A 22,794-nucleotide genomic window follows, 5' to 3' on the forward strand; every position below is an offset into this window, starting at 1 on the left:
TAGTAAGGGGTATATTCATTTTCTGGCCAATCCTTGTACTATTAATATTCTTTTCCACTAAGAAGTTTCAAATAATTTTATTCTAATATTTATGTAACTAGGGAATTCGTTTGAAATGATCCTGATACTTACTTTTAACTTAAGATAAAAAATTGCTCTGAAAAATATATCTATATATATTGTATACTTTAGTGGGTTGGTATTTTAGAAGAGTTTATAGTTTTTAAAGTTTATGGCAAAGGAATTCAACATTTTTATAAAATCCCTTTTAAAGTGACATTTTACATTCATTATGTAAAAAACCACAGATTTTTAAGAAAGTATGGCTTTGAGATTTGCTCCCACCACACATACACTTTGTGATGAGTAATTAATAAGTATCTCTATTAGAAAGCTTCTCTCATTCCAACTATTAAGACATAATTCCCTGTTTTTTATAGGTGATTCATCACAAAGATTCTTGAAACTGACTTTTGCCTACACTATAAAGATATGGTTCATATTTTCAGCAACTATTTCTTGCAGCATTCAAAGAAGATGTTCACCATTCTAAAAAACAAAAACTGCATGGTAAGACCTCAAATGATGACCTTACAGAATTTAATGTGAATCTGGCTAGACAAGAAATGAACAACCTAGTAATACAAACAATGGCAAATGTGATAAACCCAGTGCCCACGTGTCCCTCTCCCACTCTCAACCTGAGGTACTAATGCTCCACTGGGAATCTCTGGGTCACCGTCTAGATGTAGAATTTTGTTATAAGCCGACTGCAGCATTAGCCAGGTGTAAGAGTTAAGATCCAGAAAATATTTCCACACATTCACAAATATTTGCTTTGCCTCGCTGGATAATCTCCAGTAACTCCAAACTTCAAACTTGCTGCCCAAAGACTCAGTGAAACTAGTGATTGTTTTGCTGCTTAAGAGAAGAAGAAAAAAAACCTCACAAGGATATAAAGAAATATACCTTATTCTTCCAGGTTACTTTTATTAGATATTTAAAAATTGCTATACCTTTCCCTAAGTGGTCAAGTTTAAGGTCATTTGGATTTTTTTTTTTACCAACATTAGGACCAAAATATAATATATAACAGGATAGTAATAGATATTTTTTATTCAGGAAAACACTTTGTGGTGCTTTCTTCACTCATATACACCCAACATCGAGGAAGGATGAGGGATACATTCTTTGTTTTCTAGGATAACATGCTGATATATCATCAGAAATAATTCAGGGGAACAAAGCACTTTATACAACTCTTAATTTACAAAATATTTAGCAATTTGAATGCTGTTCATAAATATTTCAAAAAATACTTGCTGGCCCTGGCTGGTGTGGCTCATTGGGTTGGAGCCTCATCCTGTGCACTGAAAGCTGGAGGTGCGATTCCCAGTCAGGATACAAGCCTAGGTTTCGGGTTCGATCCATGGTCAGGGTGCATGTGGGAGGCAGCTGATGAATGTTTCTCTCTCTCTCTCCCCTGTTTCCTCTCTAGAATCAATAAACTACATGTATATATTAGCTGCACCAGTTATGTGCACAGCCCAGGGCTGAGCATTCAGCGAGAGTGAGGAGGATGGGGGAGGGACATATGCACAAGGCCACTCTTCTAACACCATCAGCTCTGTCCACCAGCCCGACCAGGACCACCCCACTGCTTCAGCAACCACTGTCCTCTTCTCTCCACAAGTGCTGCTGCTGCTATCATTGTCCCACTACCTTTCATGTACTAATAACCTTGAATGAGCCAGGAGCATAATATAGAATGTCTTATAAATCTTTTCCTATATACTCATTTTTTTTTAACTAGTGCTCAATATTTTTCTCTCCCCAGAGTCTAGGGGGGAAACCAGCAGCTTGTCTGGGTCATCTCAGGTGTTCATTTTCCTTCCCCTGTTCAGTGCTGAACAGAAGTCCTCACCTGCTGTGGCTGGAGGCCTAGCAGCTTCTGTGTGAGGCCCTCTGGCTGACAGCACCCCTCAGTCCCCAGAACTGGTGTCCAGGCTCTTTCAAAAGGAATGTAAATGACTCTGTATACAAATTTAAGACACTAGGATTAAGGTCATGAAGTTCCTTACTCACTTTTAAAACCACTCTTAAATATGAAACCGGATGATGGTATGATGGTATGATGCTTTCGGGAGGTGTGGACATGAAGTATAGGCTGCCTTTCCCTCTACTCCCCATCAAGGCCTCATTCCCATTCCATCAAACAGGGAATTTAACTGGAAAACAAAATCTGGTCAAAACAGTAAGCTAGCACATACACAACAAAACACACATGCAAATTCCCACGTCATCTCAGTTGTACTCTTTTTAACCCCATAAACTTTCCAGACATTTAATATTACATTGATAATCATTCTGGATTGTGAATCATACAGGAAGCAATGGCGTGGCCAGTAAATCCCAAAGAAGTAACAGTGAAGAGAATTCTGGGTGCCCAGTGAGCTGGTGGCATGTTCAAGAGATGAAAGATTTATATCTCTCAAGTACAGCCTTGGAAAAAATAATTTCAAAATAAAGCCAACACTGAAATCTAGAACACAGACAAAACTGGCAAAAGTTGTCCTTGTACAGTAGTCTAAAACAATGTTGCTTCCTGACAAAATTTTGGTTTAAAAACCTAAACTCTGCTGTCCCCTCCTTGAAAAACAAAAACCACCACCAATATGACAGACCATCTATTTAGCATTTAGTATGTTTCAGAATACTTAGAAAATCTAAGAAAATTAAAACTTAAATGTTTGAAAATACTTAAAATAAAAAATAGTAGAGGTAAATTATTTTATAGTTGCACAGAGTAAAATTAATTTATCAACAGAAAATGAATATAGCCAGGAGAAAATGGTCTTAATATCAGGCTTTTAACTTTTTCTATTGTCACAAGTTCTTTATTTCAAAATCTAATCAACTACAGTGAAAATCTGTAACTACAACCAGCAAATACATTATTTTCTTGATGGTTTTGCTACCAAAACTCAAACAAAAAAGGAGATACACATTTCAAAATCTTCTTACTTCTGAATCACTTTCCAGTATTTTTCTTAATCTGCCCATTAGTCTCCTTCAACTTTCTTCAGCTTTCTTCCCTTCCCCTTGGGGTCAGCACAATATCTTCAGAGCCCATAAACACTCATTCTCTAGCCATATGATTTAATTCCTACAGACAGTGCTCTGCTTTTCCATTATTTCTATGGACAGATTTTATAAAATTGAATGTTCATTTGACAGAAATAAGTATTCATTTGACAGAAAACAATGATCAGTTTACCATATCATGCACAACTCAAATTTTAAGAATGATACCGTGATGCCTCTGTGACTGACACACGGCACACAGATGGTAGGGAAAGGGAAGGACACAACAGTGCAAAGGCACAAGAATTAGCAATGCTGCTGTTTTGGCATAAAGACCCTATCGCCACAGAACTCAGTCGTGCTTGCTCGACCTTGCGCAGAGGAATTAGCACAGGCCAGGCCAATGTAAGATCAACTATGAAAAAGTATTGAACATCACAGGATTGAATCCCAGTGATATTCATGCATCAATAACTGCAGAATAATGTTTTGCTATGTAGGACAGTGGTAGATATTTATAGCCTTACAGTAACACCAAAAGGATAAACTAAATATAATTACTATATGGATCAAGAATTTGGGGGGTGATTTTGCTGTTATTTTTATTCTTTTTTTTTTTCTTTTTTCTCAAAAGGGGGTTAACGGTAAGTTGCTCCCAGCCAAAATGGAACTTTGTGAGGACTGTGCTCATCAGACGGTGACAACGGTCCCGGAGATGGATGGAGTGACTCCTGCCGACAGCCCTGAGCCCAGCCAGTGCTCGGAATGTGCCCAGGAGAAAGCTGTGACAAGGGCAACTGAATAAGAGACAAAAACGGTGAAAAGTCCTTTAATATTCAGATAGCACTTGACGGCTTAGGAGGACATTGATTTTCATTCTTCATTTCATGTCTTAAGCTCTCCCAGGAGCACACCGGGGCTCACAGAACTGAGGAGGCGGAGCGGCCGGGCGGGGAGGAAGGCAGGAGGCTGCCGGCTTGGCGGCCGGAAGCAAAACAACTGTCAATGTTATGTGGCTGTTTATCTTTCGTGTGATAAACACAGTATGTCTTATGCGTATATGACTTCTGAGAATCAGACATGTTGATGAAGAATCTGTAAAGCACTCAATAGGAGACAGCAGGAACCCAACCATGATCTCATTTATGTTGTAATGTCAGCGGGGATATTACCTTTGAGCCCTTGCAGAACCCTTCTTAGGAAATCAGCCAAACGAACATGTTAAACAGAGAGTACCCATAAGGGGTATTCTTAGGGGGAACATTCTGGGGAGGGGGTTGGTGAGGCGGGGCACTGTGGTGGTGCTGGGGATGCAGATCAGAAAAGATAAAGGCTCCGGCTCCACCCCTCGCGGGGAACCTCAGGTCCTCAGCAATGGTAGGGCTGTGTCCAAAATGCTGCCCAGCTTCTCTTTTCCCAGCACCCTCCAGACCTCAGCTCTATGGTGAGTGTGAGCGCCCCCTTGCTCCCCTGTCCCTGATCCTCAAGCCAGGAGCCTCACTCACTCTCAGTCTCCCCGCTCCCTCATCCTCATCATGAGGTCCTGTGGATTTTACCTCCTACGTCCCCCCCTTCCCCCCCAAACGGGGCCTCACACACCCTCTTCTCCCCAGCCATCTGCGCCTGCTTAGGTCAGGCCTCATCAGCTCTTCCCAGCTGCTCTTCATGCCCCTCGTGTGAATTATTTAAATTTGGATTTCCTTTCCTTTATTTTTAAAATGTATATAATAATAATAATACCTACCTTATAGGTATCTTTAGAGGACAAAATGAGCTGGTACACATAAAGCACTTAAAATAAGTGCCCACAGCACAGTAACCACACCATTAATGGTGGCGACTCTGTTATTATTGACGCGAATGCCAGAGAGAGGAAGAGGATAAAAACAGGGCTCAAGGCCCAAACACAACCCAAACCCCTAACACCGATGACACTGCACTGTAGGGACTTGTTCACCCGCCTGCATCTCCCACCAGACTATGAATTGGTTCTGTGTCTAGCAAATAGGGGGTATGTAACAAGTGCTTATTGAATTTAAAAAAAAATTACTTTAATTATATATTATGTACTCATTTAATAGCCTTCTAGTCCATTTTCATCAAATAGTGACTAAAGAGTATGATCATGAACATATAGAAAATCTTTATTTTTATCATAGGCTTTATCGTCCTCTCTCAGAACTAAAACTCACATAGGCAGAGCACACGCAGACTCTAGTGGGAAATGATGCTCAAATATTTAACTTTCCGAAATGTCATATTTGAATCACTTTACCGTCACATATGCGCAGCTACAGTAGACAGCGAAGACATCTGCTTCCTTGGCCAGAAAGTGTAGGCGTGTGTGGAGGTTTGAGATGGAGACAGTGAATGTTAAACAGCAGCCTCCAGGGCCCAGGGTGGCCTACAGCCCAGAACTGCCCACGTTTATGTCCCCAGTCAGAGGTACTGCACAGGGAGGAGGCTAAGAAGCTGACTGGTCCCCACCTCTCACACACATTCTAGAACAGAAGGCCCCTAACTCCCCTGCTGCCTCTGGTTCGATCATCCTCATTCAGTTTTGTTCAACAGCATGTTGACGAAGTAGTCCTCAGCTAGTACAGTCCCTTTCAGAGATGTTACTGGTGCAAAGAGTTCTGACACAGGATATATAACCTTTCATTCCTTTTTAAATTTCTTCTGGTGTTTTTGAGATATAATTAACACATAACATTGTGTAAGTTTAGGTATGCAATGTAATGATTTGATACACATATATAATGCAAAATGATTACCACAATAAGGTCAGTTAACACATCATCACCTCACTTTTCATATGTGTGTGTATGTGTGTGCGTGAAGAACTTTTAAGATCTAGTCTTTTAGCAACTTTAAAGTCTACAATACAGTGTTTTGTTAATAATAGTCACCCTGCTATAGATTAGCTCTTCGGGACTTACTCATTTTATAACTAGAAATTTGTGACCTTTGTCAAGGACACAAATTTCACCCACTCCCAGCCCCTGGCAATCACCGCTCTACTGTTTCTCTATAAGTGAGGTCATACAGTATTTGTCTTTCTTTGTCTGGTTTATTTCACTTAACACAATGCTCTCGTGGTTCATCCGCGTTGTTGCAAATAGCAGAATTCTCTTCTTTTTAACGAGTAAATAATATTCCATTATTTATAAAAACACATGCACACACACAACCACATTTTACTTATTCACTCATCCATGGACAGACACGTAGGTTGTTCCATGTCTTGGCTATCATGAATAATACTGCGGTGAACATGAGCATGCAGATACCTCTTTGAGTTCCTGATGTCATTTCTTTTGGATGTAGAATCGCTGGATCATATGCAGTAGTTTTAGTTTTACTTTTCAAGGACCCTCATACTCTTTTACTTCCATAGTGGCTGCACTAAGTTACATTCCCACCAACGTGTGGAAGGGTTCCCTTTTCTCTGCATGCTCATGAACACTTGTTGGCACTTATGTTTTTGATAATAGTCATTCTAATAGATGTGATGTGATATCTCCCTGTGGTTTTGATTTGCATTTCCCTGATGATTAGTGATGTTGAGAACCTTTTCATGATCTGTTGGCCATCTGTATGTCTTCTTTGGGAAAACGTCTATCTATTCTGTTCCACTGCTCATTTTTTAATTGGATTTTTTTGCTATTGGGTTGCAAAGATTGCTTATATATTTTGGATATTAATGCCTTATCAAATACAACATTTGCAAATATTTTCTCCTGTTCTGTAGACTGCATTTTTATCTTTAAGTCCTGAGGGAGACCAACTACAGTTTTAAGGTTTCAGAGAAGGGGGCCTTGAATATGAATTTAGGGGGATGGCCAGGGTGAAGCCTTTGTGAAGGACTTCACACCTGTTGTTGGTTGTGATCTATCTTGGCAGGTGCACAGGGCAGACTAAGAAAGCAGGAGTTTGCAGGTGGAATAAACAGTCATTAGCAAGGCTGAGAAGTGGACAGGCCCTCAGGCGGGGGACTAGAGTGTGTTTAGAGAGCAGTCTGGCTGCACGTCACACGGACAGGTGGGAGGACAGAGATGAGGACGCTGACGATGACAGCGTGGAGACACACTCCAGGCTGGCGGGCTGGGACAGGGGAGCTTCAGGAGACCGGAGCAGGGAGTGAAGGTGAACACAGTCATCTGCACAATGGTTAGCAAAGGGCCAGCCAAAGGAGGAGAAAAGTCACATGGCTACTGGAATGTTCTACATAACAAGGAAGAGGGTGACAGATTCAGATGATACTAAAGGCTGCAACCAAAGAGTTATTCTGACCCACCAAAAGGTAAATGCATCTGTCATCAGGTGAGCCTAAATATGAACTCTCCTCTTTTCCCACAAATAGCAGGCAGAGCACGGTCAGTAATCGCAAAGAGTGAAACAGCTAATGTTCACTGAAGGTCTCCTGTGTGTCAGGTTCAGGGCTCAGTGCATTATACATCTTATCTCAGTGAAATCTCTGGATCAAGCCATTCTGAGGGCTGTGCTTTACAATAATCTATTCATACGTGAAAAAACCTAGGTTCACAGAAGTAAGTTGACATTCTATGATCAAAGAATAGGTAGTAAAGGGGGTAAATAACCATGCAAATATTAATTAGAATAGCACCTACTATTTGGGAGAAACAATGATGAACAGAGAGATACCGTCTGAGCCGACGTGTTCAAAATCAGACCCAGCTCCTAAGCTCTTCCATTCCTTCCTTCCACCACTGCTTTCCACTCATACAAAAAAGTCCCTGGTCCGACTCAGTTACAGCATGTGGCAGATGCCACGTTGTGCCCACACCACTGATATTAACCTTCATTTTAATTATTTTAAAAGTCATTATTACTTGGCTGAATGATTTGTTTTCACCCTTCCTTTTAAAATATTGATGATAACAGGAAGTCACAGTACTTTGTGCTCAACTGCTCATTACTCACAGCTTAATCAAGAAAAGCTGATACCAACTCTCAAATCAATGTAAAGGAACAGGTTGCAGAAAAACCTGGGCCTTCTCCTCACTTCTGCAGTCCCCCCTCTCCTGAAGCAGAACAGTTACTTTAGCTCCAAAATAAGCTGCCAGGTATCAGAATACAGAGGACAAAAATCTATATTTGTCAAAGTCCTTAACTGGAACAGATCACACTAGAAGAAGTGGTCCATGAATAATTTACATATTTTATATGCAGGATATTAAGAATGGAAATATACGTGAATCCTATGACAATTAGGAAACATTTCTTCACTCACTTAATAAATATTAATTGAGCACTTACTAAGCCTGAGGAAATGTTATAAAGCTTGTGAAAGACACAGAAATTACTAAGACAGGATACTGCTTCCAGATATTTCAGTGTGGCAATGCATAAGACCCGAGAAAGCCAAACACAATTCTAGTTTGGGCACGTAGTTGTTGGGAGAGAGTTCTCCATGGGTCTCTTGCACTTCTGCATGTACTGAGAGTGAGGCGCCGACTGTCCTCTGTTCTGAACTCTCCTTTTAAGGATGTTTCTATAACAAACAACTCTGAATGACAGAGTAGTATCTCCCTTTGGAGCAAAAGGCAGTTTTGCATCCAATCCTGGAAGATACAGTCTAGTATGCTTACTGTCAAGTATAATAATGTCTCTCTCCAGAGCAAAGGACAACAATATTTCCTACCCATTATAAAAGATTTGGGTTCCCTAAGCTCAATGATCCTCTCCTATAATGCAATTGGCCTTCTTCCTGTCACCGTGTGGGAACTGGGGTTTGGGGAAGAGGTACAAGGAAGCTCAGTTTCAGATACTGCTGTTGCTATGAAGAATAAACTGTCCTTTGTCTCTGATTGAGGAGTCTTATGTTTCTACCAGCATGTATGAAACTGTGGTAGTCCTGGCTTGCAAGTAGGGTACGTCAGAGATCTTTGACAATTCTTGACAGTGGTAGTTTGCAAATATGGCCACAAAGTCTTCCCCCTGTTGCATTTATAGCCTTTGGTACACCTCTTACACTGACTCTGGGCTTGGCCATGTGACTTTCTAGATGAATGGGACATTAGTGAACATGGTACAAACAGAAGCTTGAAAAGTACCTGTGCATTGAGTCTTGCCCTCTTCACATGAGTCTTGTCATGTGAAAAAGCCCAGGCTGGTCTGTTCATGAGAAATACATGCCCAATGTCCCCTACCACCCCAGTCAAGAGCCTATCAACCACAGACATGTGAACAAGGCCAACTCAGATCATCCAGCCTCCAGCCAAATCTCCAGTTAACCGCTTATTTGAGAATGAATCCAGCATGGATCAGCAGAGCTGACCGACCGAGCAATTATACAACTTCTAAGTTTTGAGGTGGTTTGTTACACAACAAAACCTAACAACAGATACATGGTACAGGCTCAAGCTATGGGTAAATACTGAACTTCAGCACTTAGCACGGTGCTTAGAAAAGAGGCGTGCCAATTGCTTCAACTTTGTCTTGGTTTATCGATCAAAACAATCAATACACAAATCACTTAATTCTCCTCTCACAAACAGGCGACAAAATGAAGGAAGTGTGCATGAATCCAGCAGGACATGTGGTTAAGTGGTAAAAGCACACTGGGTACCCAAAGAGACATGCTCTGGTATGTGGAAATCAGGTCTTCTCCTTAATATCTGGCAGTCCTTGGGCAGGTTATTTAAGCATATCTCACTTAAGCTTCCTTATCTGCAGAATGGGAATAATAAAACTATCTTCACAGGTGCTATAGCACAGGTATTATAAAGGAGGCACTCTGTCTAACCTACCAGAGTGTCAGGGTCATGGTGGTGGAAGAGATGAAAAAGTGGGAGTAGCAACAAACACATTTGCAACATACCACTGTCCATATTTGTCCATATTTGCAAACACATTAAATGCCAACAAGTAAAATCTTTTGCGTTCACACACATGCACCCGCTCACATGCACAAAATCAAACCACTTCCCAAAATTAAATTAAAACCCAGTCAGGGGAGACTTCAGAGGAGAGCAGCAAGAGGGCTATACTATGGTACACAGACAGACAAAACTCCTGTTGTATAATGTGCCCGTGTTACATATAGCAATCCAAAGTAGGTTGTTTGAAATGCCCTCTGATTAACCTTTCTGGAAGACTAATGCCCAACCATTTAAGCATGTATAAAATGTATCATTATACTAATGCAAAGAAAGGTCACTTTTCATATATTCTGCTTTATTTCTACAGTTTAGAATTGTCCCTACTTTTAATTTCAGATAGACATTTTAAATAATTACCTCTTTATTCTCTACATTACTAAGTTTCACCACATTTAAAAAACTTTTTCTAAAAGTCTTTCTTTTATGATTTAGCATATTTGAAAATTCTCTTTCACTGCTGGTTTGCAATGGAGTACAGTTGATATTGTCTCTTAATCATCAAAAACAAGATTATTGAAACTATACAAATCAAACCAACAAATTGGCCATGGGTTTAAGTTGGTTTTTATGTCATTTTTGAGTCTTTCATAAGGGAAATTTCAAAAATTCATATATATATTCATATATTCTCATTTATATAGAGATTGTATGCTGTTATGTTTTGAAAATACTAACCAAAATAACATTGAAAAGAAAATTAAATAATGTATATTCAGAAATTAATATTTTAAAATACTCTGGTTAGTGGTTTTCAAGATTTTCCTTCTTATATCCATGTAAGAGGTAAAACAGCACGTTAGTTAAGAGTCAGGCATGGATGCTAATTCCACTTAGGAACCGTGTGACTTATTACGTAACCTCTGAGTTATCACAAATTACTTAATCTCTAACATTCGGTTTCCATGTATGTAAAATGTTGCTTTTGAGAGTACATGTATGTGATTATAAAATGGGTTGCGAGGATTAAATGAGATATGCACATAAAATCCTTTCTCTACCACCTGAGTCACAGGAAATACTCAACAGATGGCATTTAACTAGTTATAATGATACTGTACACATTCATCTTTAAAAAACAACAATAAACATGTCACCATATCTCATTAGCCACTAGAAATCAAACTCCAAAGTCTGCTAAACAAGACAACATGTCTTCTTCAGCCACATGGACCCACATGTCCACCAGAAAGGCCCAGGAGCCAACCGCATCTCTGTCCCTGGGGCAAATACTTGAAAGCACTCAGACCCGGACATGCACAGAAAACAAAGAATCAGAAGCGCTGAACATCTTTAGGAACTTTGCCTGCTTTAACAAATTGTTTTCAGATCGTCCTGCTCTTAAATCTAAGAGCATCCTGCCCCTGCCCCACACCCTGTGATGAAGCACTACTGTCACACACTTTCCTGTGGCCGTCAAACATCACATGCCCCTCAAACATCACATGCCCCTCAACCCAGCCGCAGAGAGGTCTGGAGGTGCCCCTGGAGGGACATCTGGATATCCAGCCAGGGAGGATCCCAATAGGGCCCCAGTCTCTTTCTGCCCAGGAAGGGCCTCAGCATTCACAACTCTGGGCACTATCATTTAATTAGCTGGTGACACGTCAGGAAATTTTACGTCCTCTGTTTAACTGACACCTTAGGAGAAACAAAGCACCGGACTCACCCGGAAATAGTCGCTGCAGGCCGCCAGGACCGCCTTGTGAGCGTGGAACTTCTGCTCCTCGGCGATCAGCGTGACATCGCAGAGGATGCCGTCACTTCTCTGCTGGTTCAGCGCGGCCAGGACACTGTCGTTGTGAGATTCCGAGTGGCAGAGCCTCTGGCCTGTCAGCATCTCTTGAATACTAGAAGGACAGCAATCAGGCAGGTCAGCGATGGCGCTCACCAGCCCGGCTCCGCGCTCCGCGCCCGCAGCACCACGCAGGCAAGTGGGCGCCTGCGCACTTCAGCAGCGGGGTTTCCTGGTCCCCATCTGCTTTCTCTCTGCCACGCTCTTGGCCTCCTTTTCTAGAATTCTTTCCTTACCCCTCAGGGTTCTTCTCTTTCTGAATCGTGTTAGCACGTGTCCACCTGTGTCTGTGCGTGGACCCCCGTCCATGGGGCCGTGAGCTCTGCTTCTCAGCCTGTCCCTCAGCGTGCGGACAGCTCTGAGCGAAAGTGTATCACACTGTGCACGTCTGCGGGGACGCTGTCCCCTCCACAGCCCCTCCCAAACTCCCTGCCTCCTTCTCTGGCCTTGTACTTTGGTGTGGGGATAACACAAGCCCAGCAGGCCATCACGGCCATGCCCTGACCCGGCACAGAACCTGTGGGACAGGCCTGACTCACCGGAGACTCAGGGAGTCACCATGTCCCCCACAGCACACAGTACCCCATTAACAGATAAAACTGAGCAAAGGTGGGTTAGAGAAGACAAGGCTGTCAGTGACCATTCCATGTAAAAAGCAATTAGTTGATCCCTGGCCAATTTGGTTCAGCAGTTGGAGTGTCCGCCTGAGGACCAAAGAGTCACAGGTTCGATTCTGGTCAAAGGCACAGGCATGTACCTCAGTTACAGTTCATCCCCGGCCCTGGTTGGGGTCATGCAGGAGGCTACCAGTCAATGTGTCTCTCTCACACTGATGTTTCTCTCTCTCTCTCCCTCTCTTCCTCTCTCTCTTTACCCCTCCTTCCCACTCTATCTGAAGATAAATAGAAAAATATCCTTGGGTGAGGATTAGAAAAATAAAAAAGCAATTAGTTAAACCATAGCTGCCAATTATTAAAGTTAGGAAATTATAAACATTTAAAGAAAGGCCACTGTAAGTGAAAAAAAATTTAAGACTGAAAGTAAAATACATCTATAATTTCAGCCATCAATGTCTATATGTGATCACTGTGGGAATGATTATACAATTTAATTTTCTGTTCTGTTTTTTGAAGTTGCTAAATCTACCCATTGTGAAACTTGACCCCCTTCATCCCCTACCCCATTCTAAATACTCTTCCCATGCCCTTTCAAAACTCCTGGGTGAAACCCCAGCTCTTCCTAAAATAATATAAAAGTAACACCATAAATACAAAATGCAAACTGCATTTGTAGACAGCTATGAACAATTCCAGCCTAAATGTATGAAAATCTCCACAGTGCTCTGCACTCTCACAGCTGGTACTGGACTAAGGTGGGTGCGCTGCGCCAGTCATCAGTGACACCCAGGACAAGAGCAAGGGCCCCCAACCCCTGTTTCAAGCCTGTGACTCTCTGTCAAGCTGTGTAAAGATATCATGTAGATGACTGAGCATCGTCTCTCTTATCCTGACAACCCCTGGATCCACTCCCTCCCTCTGAGTGTGAAAGAGTCGCTCAGGTGGTTTAGGGAGTAACCACTGGCCCAGTCTGCTGGGTTAATTTCTTTGACAGGGTTCTGCCCAGTCTGTGGTGCCAGTTGGCTGATGGATTAAGATTTAGCACGAATCATACCACCTGAAGGTGAAGCCATGCTTCCTGTGAAATGCCTGAGTGCAGCCAGTGAGCTGTACTGGGCATTTCTGACTGGGGAGCCTCAGAAATGTCAGAACTACTGGAAGAAATAAAAACTTGACAGGGGGCGATGATACAGGATGTTCTCGTGGGAAGGTGGGGGGATTGTTCTCAGTTGAAATGCGGCAGTGCATTTTGAAATGGTCACTGCCACTGAAGATTCATCCAGTGGCTCTAGTTCTTGCAGACTTTTTAAATCAGCCATTGAAAACCACATTCAGAAGCATAAATAACTTTTTGCAAATTTCTATGCAAAGTCTAAAATGGAGATTAATTAGCATGGCTTGATTGAAGAAATAAAGAATACAACAGTAACAAAAATACTGTACTAGCTAAGTAAAACTTTAAAAATGCTTTTTGGAAATCTCTCCTAAATAAAAGAACATTTTTATATACTTTACAAACTCGAAGCTCTTACTATATTCTATGAATTACTCTTAGTGATTTATTATTATTAATTCACTTAACATTCACAACAACCCTATGAGGCAGGTACTATCATTGTCTCTATTTTACAGATAAAACCAAAGGTCCAAGATCAGGCATTTTGAGAAACTATTCGTGAAGGACACAATAATGTAAATTCATTCTCCTGCTTAAAAAACAAACAAGAAAGATTTTTAAAAAGTGATTATAAAAGATATCAAGAATTTATGATTACAAGGGAAAAAATCACAAGGTCTACAGTAATTTTATATTTATTAAGTATTATGCATTGTTAATCTCAAAATCAAAGTTGCCTTTTTAAAATAATATACGTGAACGTATTTACATAAGATAGTGATAAGAAATGTTTGAAATTATGATTCAAAACATTTATCTTTGCACTATAACTAAGATAAGTTTTAGACCAAAGAATAGATTTTTATGAGCTTAAAAATTTATTTGAAACTCTTATAACTTTTCTCCTTTTTAATATCACCTTAAATGCTTAATAAATGTATTTTGAAATGTCATTTGTAGTGGAACAGAAGAATATATTAAAATAATTGCCTTAAAAGGTTTCCTTACTCATTTTCCAAATATAGTGTCACAATTCATGTCCTTTTATTAAGACGGAATCTGTATTTGAATTTCAGATATCAACTGATAGCGAATAAACCTTGCCAGGAAAGAACAGCTATAAGCTGACATTTGACAAAGAATAAAGAAACAATTGTGATGCTGCACAATCTCATGGGTTCATTCAGCTGGGTTTGAAATATTCAAGCTTAAAGAAAACAGCATGCTAAATATTTAAGGCAAAACTTGGCTCAAGATTCCAAATATTTTGGAACCAATGTGTTAGGAATTCTTAAAAGCAGAAACAAATACTACAAAATATGGCAAGAAATAAATGTCTATTAATCAACAAGTCATTATTGTAGTTTGAAAGTAACTTCCCACTCAGTCTCTGATGTAAATCTGTAAAAGACCTCAGCCCTCTAAATGTTAAGGCACGTGTGGGATAGAACACAGCTGGAAGACGGCAGGCCCATTTGAAGTCAATAATCATAAACCAGGAGGAGGTGAAACAAAGACTATAATGCACCATGTCCACATTAAGATGGGGAGGAAACACATGCTTGCAAATGGCTCCCTTGGCATCTATAACTTATACTAAATCAGCACACTAAACCTCCCAACTTGGAGCAATGCCCCTCCATTATTCGGGGAACAAAGAAGGAAGGAAAAGCATATTCCTAAAACTTCCTAAATTACTGAGAAAGAATGAAACATGAAGCACATTTCCCAATGGTACACAGATCTGAGTGTCATCCTAGAACTGGGAAAGGTCTTCCACGTAAGTAATGCTGCCATTTCAAAATTCACAGGTGAACACAGAGGGTGACTGGCTTCCCCAAAGCAATCTCAACAGCCTTTCCTCTGGGAGACCCCCTAGAACTGTTCTGTCCAATACAACAGCCGCTGCACGGTGGCTATGGACCACCGGAGTGAGGGCAGACCTAGCCGAGATGTGCTGTAAGTGTAAAATGCACACCGCATGACAGATGTAGTATATAAAAAAAATGATTCCCAAATATCTCATTCATATTTTTCTATTGATTACATATTGAAATAATATTTTGGATATCCTGGATTAAATGAACTATATAGCTCAAATTCATTTGTTTCTTTTTGCCTTTTTAAAAAATGTGACTCCATGAAAAATTTAAATTATAAATACGCTTTGCACTATGGTTCTATTAGACAGTATATAAGTTTTCAGGGAGACGTGTCTCTCATTTCTTTCCACCTGAACTCTAGAAGAGCATCAGGCACCCTGTCAGGCTGCCAATGAGCACGGCTGTTCCCGTACCACACCAGGCCCAGACTCCAGGTTACAACAGGGCAAGCCCCAGACTCCCTAAGCAGCAGATTGCTTTTAAGTGATGCCAGGGAGCAACCATTTTATTGGCCATATGTCAGCATCCAGTAACAGGAAGATAAATAAATGATGTCTTAGGGAACAGGGCCATTCATGACTTCAAGTCTTTAAATTTCATTCTGAAATTGATGGCAAAACCAAGGAAATCAAATGCAGAATGTGATGTTCATGACATGGTCTCCCTTTTCCCCTCCAAACAGTGAAGCACTGCTTTAGTGCAAATCACTAATTCAAGTTTGTAGAGTTAACATTTTTGATCACAGACATCTCACAGAGTCCAATTTTCATAGCATACATTTTGAGTGAGTTCAGTCAGTTTTCAAGATTTAAATTCCAAACAGCTGTTTGGTATATAAACCTCCTGCATTTCTAATTTAAAAATTCAAGTCAGTTTCTATATCAATGTGTAGCTAGTATTTATATTTATAAAAATATACAAGTGGTTTTCAAGTAAGGCAACCAATAAGGAATTATGTACTTACATATCAAAGGCAATCAAGTAGCATAAAGAGCCTCATTTTAAAGTAGACTACACAAGAAAGCAAAAGACCAAACAAAGTACCTGATAGTACCAGAATTACTCATGGTTGTCTCAATCCAGTCTATTGATGAACTATGAAGTGAATACCCTAATAACTTCATTTCCACAGTAAAAATATTTGTATAAAAATTAAATACATTAATATTAAAACAACCCTAATTACTTAAGTAAAAGACCTTATAATAAAACTTCATTTTATTTTTTATAGAACACTTTATAATTTGTAAATACTTTAAAATAAATGCTAACAATTAATCAGCAATGGTTAAAATAATAAGCAAAGAAGACAGAATATACTTACAGAAGGATTAAGAAATAAGAAGACTATGAAGAAACTTAACTAAAATTAATAATTTTGTTTCATTCCTTCCTTCCTTCTATTCATTCATTTATTCATTCAAGAAACATTTATGCATCCTGTGCCAGGTATTGTGCTAGGTCGTGGAGATGAAATGGTGAACAAACCAAACTTGCTGCACCCCTTGTGGAACATTCAGTTTAGCAAGACAGTCACATATTAATCAAATAATTTGGCCTCCCTGAAGAAATACAGCTGGGGCGTTGGGCTTTAGCAAACAGGAGAGAGAAGAGTTTTCCAGGCAGGAGAAAAGCAAGTCTTACAGTCCCATGGCAGGAAGGAGCATGGCCCTCACGCAGAATGTGAATGGCTAGAACCCTGAGGACAGGGGAGGACGTGGTAGAACACCTGGAGCTCAGCAAGCAGTGTTGTCTAGAAGTGCAAATCAGTGACTCATCTCCATAGAGAGGGTAACAGAAGCACAGCTGTGTCTCCAGAACATGGTTGAGAGAAAATCCACAGTCAAAGGTTGCTGAGAAGATAAGACAGAATTTAAAACACAGAAGCAGGGCTGGACTCAGTTGTGGGAAAGGACTGCCCTCTGCACCGCAGGAGAGAGGGATTAAGTGGACCAGAAACATGTTAAAACTCTGGGTATTTGGGGCTTGTTGAATCTAAAGATTTAGTGGAACTAATCTCTACTTCCACTGGACCATGTAGGCATGGAAAAGTAGGTAACTGAGCTCATCTGCATTGAGATTTTGTCAGGCAAATGCATTGAAAATGCAGAGAGTGAGAGAAATTAGGGATATAAAAGCATGGTAGAATCTCAACTGGACTGGAAGGGAAATGAGGGGAAGAACTGATCAATGGATTAATAGAAAACAGCAGGGCCAGGAGATAAGACACTGCAAAGAGATCCCAACCATGATGGAGGTATCTGGAGCTATCTAGAGGCAAGCTAGAAGGAGAAGTGGTCCCGGTAAGAGTAAAGTGGTTGACATTGTGGTTTCAGAAATAGAACAAATACCGAGGATGCAAGGTCCAAGGTGTGACCACGGGAGCGGGTGGCTCAGTGAAGAGAGTAGGTCTTTGGAGATAAGCAGGGTGAAGATCCAAGGTCATGAAGTTAGACAGATGCTCCATGCAAACATTGAGGGCACCGGGAAGTTGTAAAGGATCTGTGATGAGAAAGAAGACTGAAAGCCAGGTGTCAAATGCTCAGTGAACGGAGGAAAATGACCCGGACAGCAGTGGAGAGGAGAGGGTGCGACAGCGGAAGAGCACCACCTTCAGAATCAAATCTTAGTTCCTTTTGCGGTTACTTTCTCAAACAACCAGTCTGAGGAGTAATGATCTCAAAGCAAAACAATGTCCCAGGGTGGCAACACTCTCTCTACCTAGCCCCCAAATACCTGAGAGGTGAGGAAATAACTGAGAGGTGCCCACCTGAGAGGGTACCAAGAAAAGTGATGCTTCAGGAGAGAGCAGGTCTCAATGAAGTCAGGAGGTGAATAGAGCTTTCAGGGGGAGGGAGATGATAACAGTCCTACAGGACACAGGGGAAGTTTGGAAGGCGAGGGAGGGAGGGCTCTGTGTCACAGCACCCAAGGAAGATGTAGAGATGACAGTGCCATGGAGGGCAGGTGCCATGGGAGTTGATTAGTACAAGCAGAGATGGCACACACACTCTGACTGGATTGCTTAACTCCTTCCAATATGCGTTGCGCCCCTGCTCTGCCCGTGGTCCTGGATGTGCAGAGCAAACACTGACGGACTGACCACACCAAGCAGGACATAGCCTGCGGGGCTGACCTGAGGCAGCGTTCAGACGGCATTCTCCAGCTGGGTTCCTCGCGTCTCAGCCTTAGACGTTTGCAGCAGAACTGGCAAGCATTCCAGCTGAATAAAAAGATTAGAAAGAAAAGTACAGTGAGCGAGATGAAAAAATTCACACTTTGGGCCTTTAGATTCCTAAGGAGTGGTATTTTTTTTGTTTTGTTTTGTTTTTGGTTAATTCTCACCAGAAGATATTTTTCCACTGATTTTAGATAGAGTGGAAGGGAGGAAGGGAGAGAGAGAGAGAGAAAGAGAGAGAGAGAGAGAGTAACATGGATTTGAGAGAGACACATCTACTGGCCGCCCCCTGCATGACCTCAACCAGGGCTGGGGACCGAACCCGCAACCCTTCAGTCCACAGGACGATGCTGTAACCCCTGAGTCAAACCAGCCAGGGCTCCTAAGGAGTTTTTTTTTTTTTTTTTTTTTTTATCCTCACCCGAGGACATTTTTCCATTTTTTGTTCCGGTAGAGTGGGAGGGAGAGAGAGGAACAGAGAGAGAGAGAGAAACATCGACGTGAAAGGAACACATCGAGTGGCTGCCACCCGCACAACCGACCAGGGCCAGAGACAAACTACAACCGAGGTATGTGCCCTCAGCGGGAACCGAACCTGGGTCTCTCTGTACCGCAGGCCAACGCTCCAACCGCTGAGCCAAACCGGCCAGGGCCTGAATGCTCTTTTAATAAACAATAGCTCAAAACGTGTGTAAGTGTCTAAGTTTTTTACTTTATTGGAACTTCAGGGACTAAGAAATAAAATGTGTTTGAGAGCCAAGAACAGCTACATTAAGGGTCATAGTAAAAATGAAAACATCAGATGGACAAAGTGAAAAACTCACATTTGATAAAATAAAGAGACAAAGTTATAAACCACAAATGCTAATTCACATATCCTTTATAGCAATTTTACTTCTCTTCCTAACATGAATATTCATGAAATGAAGATAAAACCAAGTATGTATTGGCTAAGCATCTACAGGAAGAAGATTTTCTATTCAAGGAGCAGATTTCTGAAAACTAGATAAAAAATAACACACAGAGAGGATGAACATTAGTAGAAAATAGAAAACAGGTTCTCAGAAGAGCTTTAGGATTAGTATAGTTGGAAACATATAATAGGATGAAGTTATCAAACTTGAAACTGTTCCTTGCCTATACATTCATTTAGTCCCACCCCAGCCCTCTAGCCCCCCTCACAGCCTTTGTTTTCAATCACTGGTGTAACTCTAAAGAGAAAATTAAATTATTTGAATAGTCTGGCACATGCTCCATGACTATGCTTTACAGCTCTCATTAGAGAGTCTAGCACCTACTTTCTAACACACTCAAGTGGCAAAATTAATTCCAACTTGGAAAATCTTAAACAGGCTCCCTTCTGCCTCAATTATATTTTGAAAAGCAATAACAGGGTAAAAACACTTATGAAAGGAATATGTTAAGCTATGCCTATTTCTGCTGATTTTTACAAAAGAGAGAGCTATGATTTCCAATCTCACTCAAATACAGTATTTGCTATAGTGGATACAAACCCTCAGTTGGGTATAGTAGCTCATGTAGATATAATATGCTTAAGTATTCCATTGTTAAAGAACACCAGGTTATTTCGCCCATTATTCACACAATTATAATTTTTATGTCTTGTTATGTCTCGTTTTCTTTCTTCAATTATACTTATTAAAAATAGGATATCTATACTTTCATGTATTTCTAATTTGTTTTGATAAACTTAAAAATGAGCATCACTTTCAAGAGCTCCATTATGACTGAGCAGGACAGAGACTGAGAATAATTCAAAGCACATAGTTTTATTAGGTAAGAGACTTTCTTAGTAACCTTTCACTGGTACCATTTCCTTTCAAATCTAGGTGATCGTCTGCAGGCCAAACACTAACAGAGATGGTCACTTGAACTTTAAAATGGCAAAAGAATATTATTACAGAGAGGTGAGAAAAACTTAACCATTCTGAGAGTCAAACTTTTTTTGATTCTTTAAAATAGGCTTTTATTCAATTATAAAATGGAGACATTTTCTTTTTAGTTGCACAGAATATGTCTTCACTTAAATGCTAATGACAACATTATTCAAGGATCAACCTGGCATGTCATAACTCATCTGGAAAGCTGAATTTTTTTTTTTTTATCCTCACCAGAGGACATTTTTCCATTTTTTGTTCAGGTAGAGTGGGAAGGAGAGAGAGGAACAGAGAGAGAGAGAGAAACATCGATGTGAAAGAAACACATCGAGTGGCTGCCACCTGCACAACCGACCAGGGCCGGAGACAAACTGCAACCGAGGTACATGCCCTTAGCGGGAACCGAACCCGGGTCTCTCCGGACCGCAGGCCGACGCTCTAAGCGCTGAGCCAAACCGGCCAGGGCTAGAAAGCTGAATATTTTTAAATGCTCCCAATAACCAGGCAAATGAAGAACAAGCATCTTAAGTTAAAATCATCCAAACTTTCAGGACACATTGAACTTGATATTTTTCAGACATTCTAAAAATGATAATTAAAAATCACACAATAAATTCCCTTATTGTTTGAAAACCAACTCACAAAAGGAGCTATTTTTATACTAATTCTACCTTTCTCTAAAATTTTGATATTGTACTCATCATTAACTTTAAAATGTTATTTCTCTGCATCACTGAATTTCTTGGTACCCTCTTCAATTTTGCACATCATTCACCTCACCCTAGTTCCAGCTCTGCTTTCCGTCACACGGATTAGTAAACCAAGGAGGCAGTTCTGCAGGGAAAGAAACAGAAACAAGAACAAGCGGATGTACAGAGAAAAAGTTAGCGGTAAGAGGTGGCCGAGAGGACATTCTGGATTTTCCGTGCACTCCTGCTTCTGGCGTACATAAATAACCTAGATCCTTATAACAAATTCCAGGTTTTATTTAGGCTAACTCAACTGGGGATTAAAAGATTGCCAAGAAAACCAAGTAGAACCCTCCATAAGATTTTGTTTGGGGAAAATGGGGCACTTTGCTGCTATGAAAATACAGAAACACATGTATTCCTTTATTATGTTTATTTTAAAAACTAACCATCATTTAGGTTTTAAATATTGCTTGTATGGGAAAATGCAGCCCAAGAACTTCCCAGGAAACAGGTTTAAATAAGTAATATACACATTTTGGGGACATTTAACACTGTTTCCACTATAGTCTTTAAATGACCCAAGCTCCTGAAGACACAGTTTTAATGGTCTTTCCACCCAAATTCATTACATGAGAAGGCAAATGATGTCTGTGGCTTAGTGACCAACCACTGAATGTTAACAAATAATTTTTTTTTTTTTTTTTTTTAGTGAATAGAGAAAATTTACTGACTTCACTAAAAATAATTTAAAGACAAGAATATTTACGAAGACAGGAAAACATGTGTTAGCATTTTAAGTATCTTTTAATCAGCTTTCAAGCTTAGCTTAATGCACTGGGGAAGGGAAAAGGGATTTCCCTCTGCAGCATAACTACTACGAAAGAACAAGGCAGGATCAGTGCTTTCTGCCTGCCCGTGTAGCGTTTGGCTGTGGTACGTCTCAAAACATTTACTATCCCCCAAAAGACTAGTACCACAAACTTCAGTCTTTGTGGTTAAAAATGCAACTAAATAAGCGTAGCTTGCAAACACAAAGTAAAAAAATATTCTATAAAATGGAGCCATGTCCACATACCGACGTGTGGTTGTGATAGCTGGCCCACCGTGGGCCTGCTCACATCAATGTGTCTCCTGCTATTATACACACAACATTGAATCACACATAGGGATTTGCTTAGGTGACAGGTATGGAGGTGAATTTCAGTTTTTGCTAACATAGTTCACGTGCTACGTACTAATATTTTTAATGCCAAAAATATGTATGGCAGCAATCCTCCCGAGATTGTTCCCACGACCTCTCTGCAGCTTGGGATGATTCAGGCCCCCACGTCAAGCTCTCGAGCGGAAACTTGCACTCATCTTGGGAAATTCAGCAAGCATTTCTCGAACTACAGCAATGTTTCCACATTGTTGACATTATTCACTGGCCGCACCCTTGGGAAATGTTCATTGGTATATTCCCCTCTTTTACTGGTGAGCTTCTTTTCAAATATCTGTTTGGTACATAGGATTGATGGAATTTATTTAATCTTTATAGCTTTATTTTCATTAAAATGTTTCAAGGCTGCCCAAACTTCACTTAGAATGAGTTTTTTGAAGTGAACATTGAAAATAGTATTTTCAGAGAA

General features: G+C 40.5%; 1 protein-coding gene across 1 annotated transcript in view; it reads right to left on the bottom strand.

The window, feature by feature from the left end:
* The window catches only part of KLHL32 (kelch like family member 32), a 185,667-nt gene that overhangs the window by 125,708 nt on the left and 37,165 nt on the right, over positions 1 to 22,794 (bottom strand). The window contains exons 2-3 of the mRNA XM_036248513.1: positions 18,535 to 18,621; positions 11,656 to 11,836 (exon numbers count right to left, since the gene is read on the bottom strand). Coding sequence (XP_036104406.1) covers positions 11,656 to 11,836; positions 18,535 to 18,557 — 204 coding nt within the window. The 5' untranslated portion in view covers positions 18,558 to 18,621. The remainder of the gene's footprint in view (positions 1 to 11,655; positions 11,837 to 18,534; positions 18,622 to 22,794) is intronic.

Source organism: Molossus molossus, unplaced genomic scaffold, assembly GCF_014108415.1.
Source record: "Molossus molossus isolate mMolMol1 unplaced genomic scaffold, mMolMol1.p scaffold_m16_p_8, whole genome shotgun sequence".
Lineage (NCBI taxonomy): Eukaryota > Metazoa > Chordata > Mammalia > Chiroptera > Molossidae > Molossus > Molossus molossus.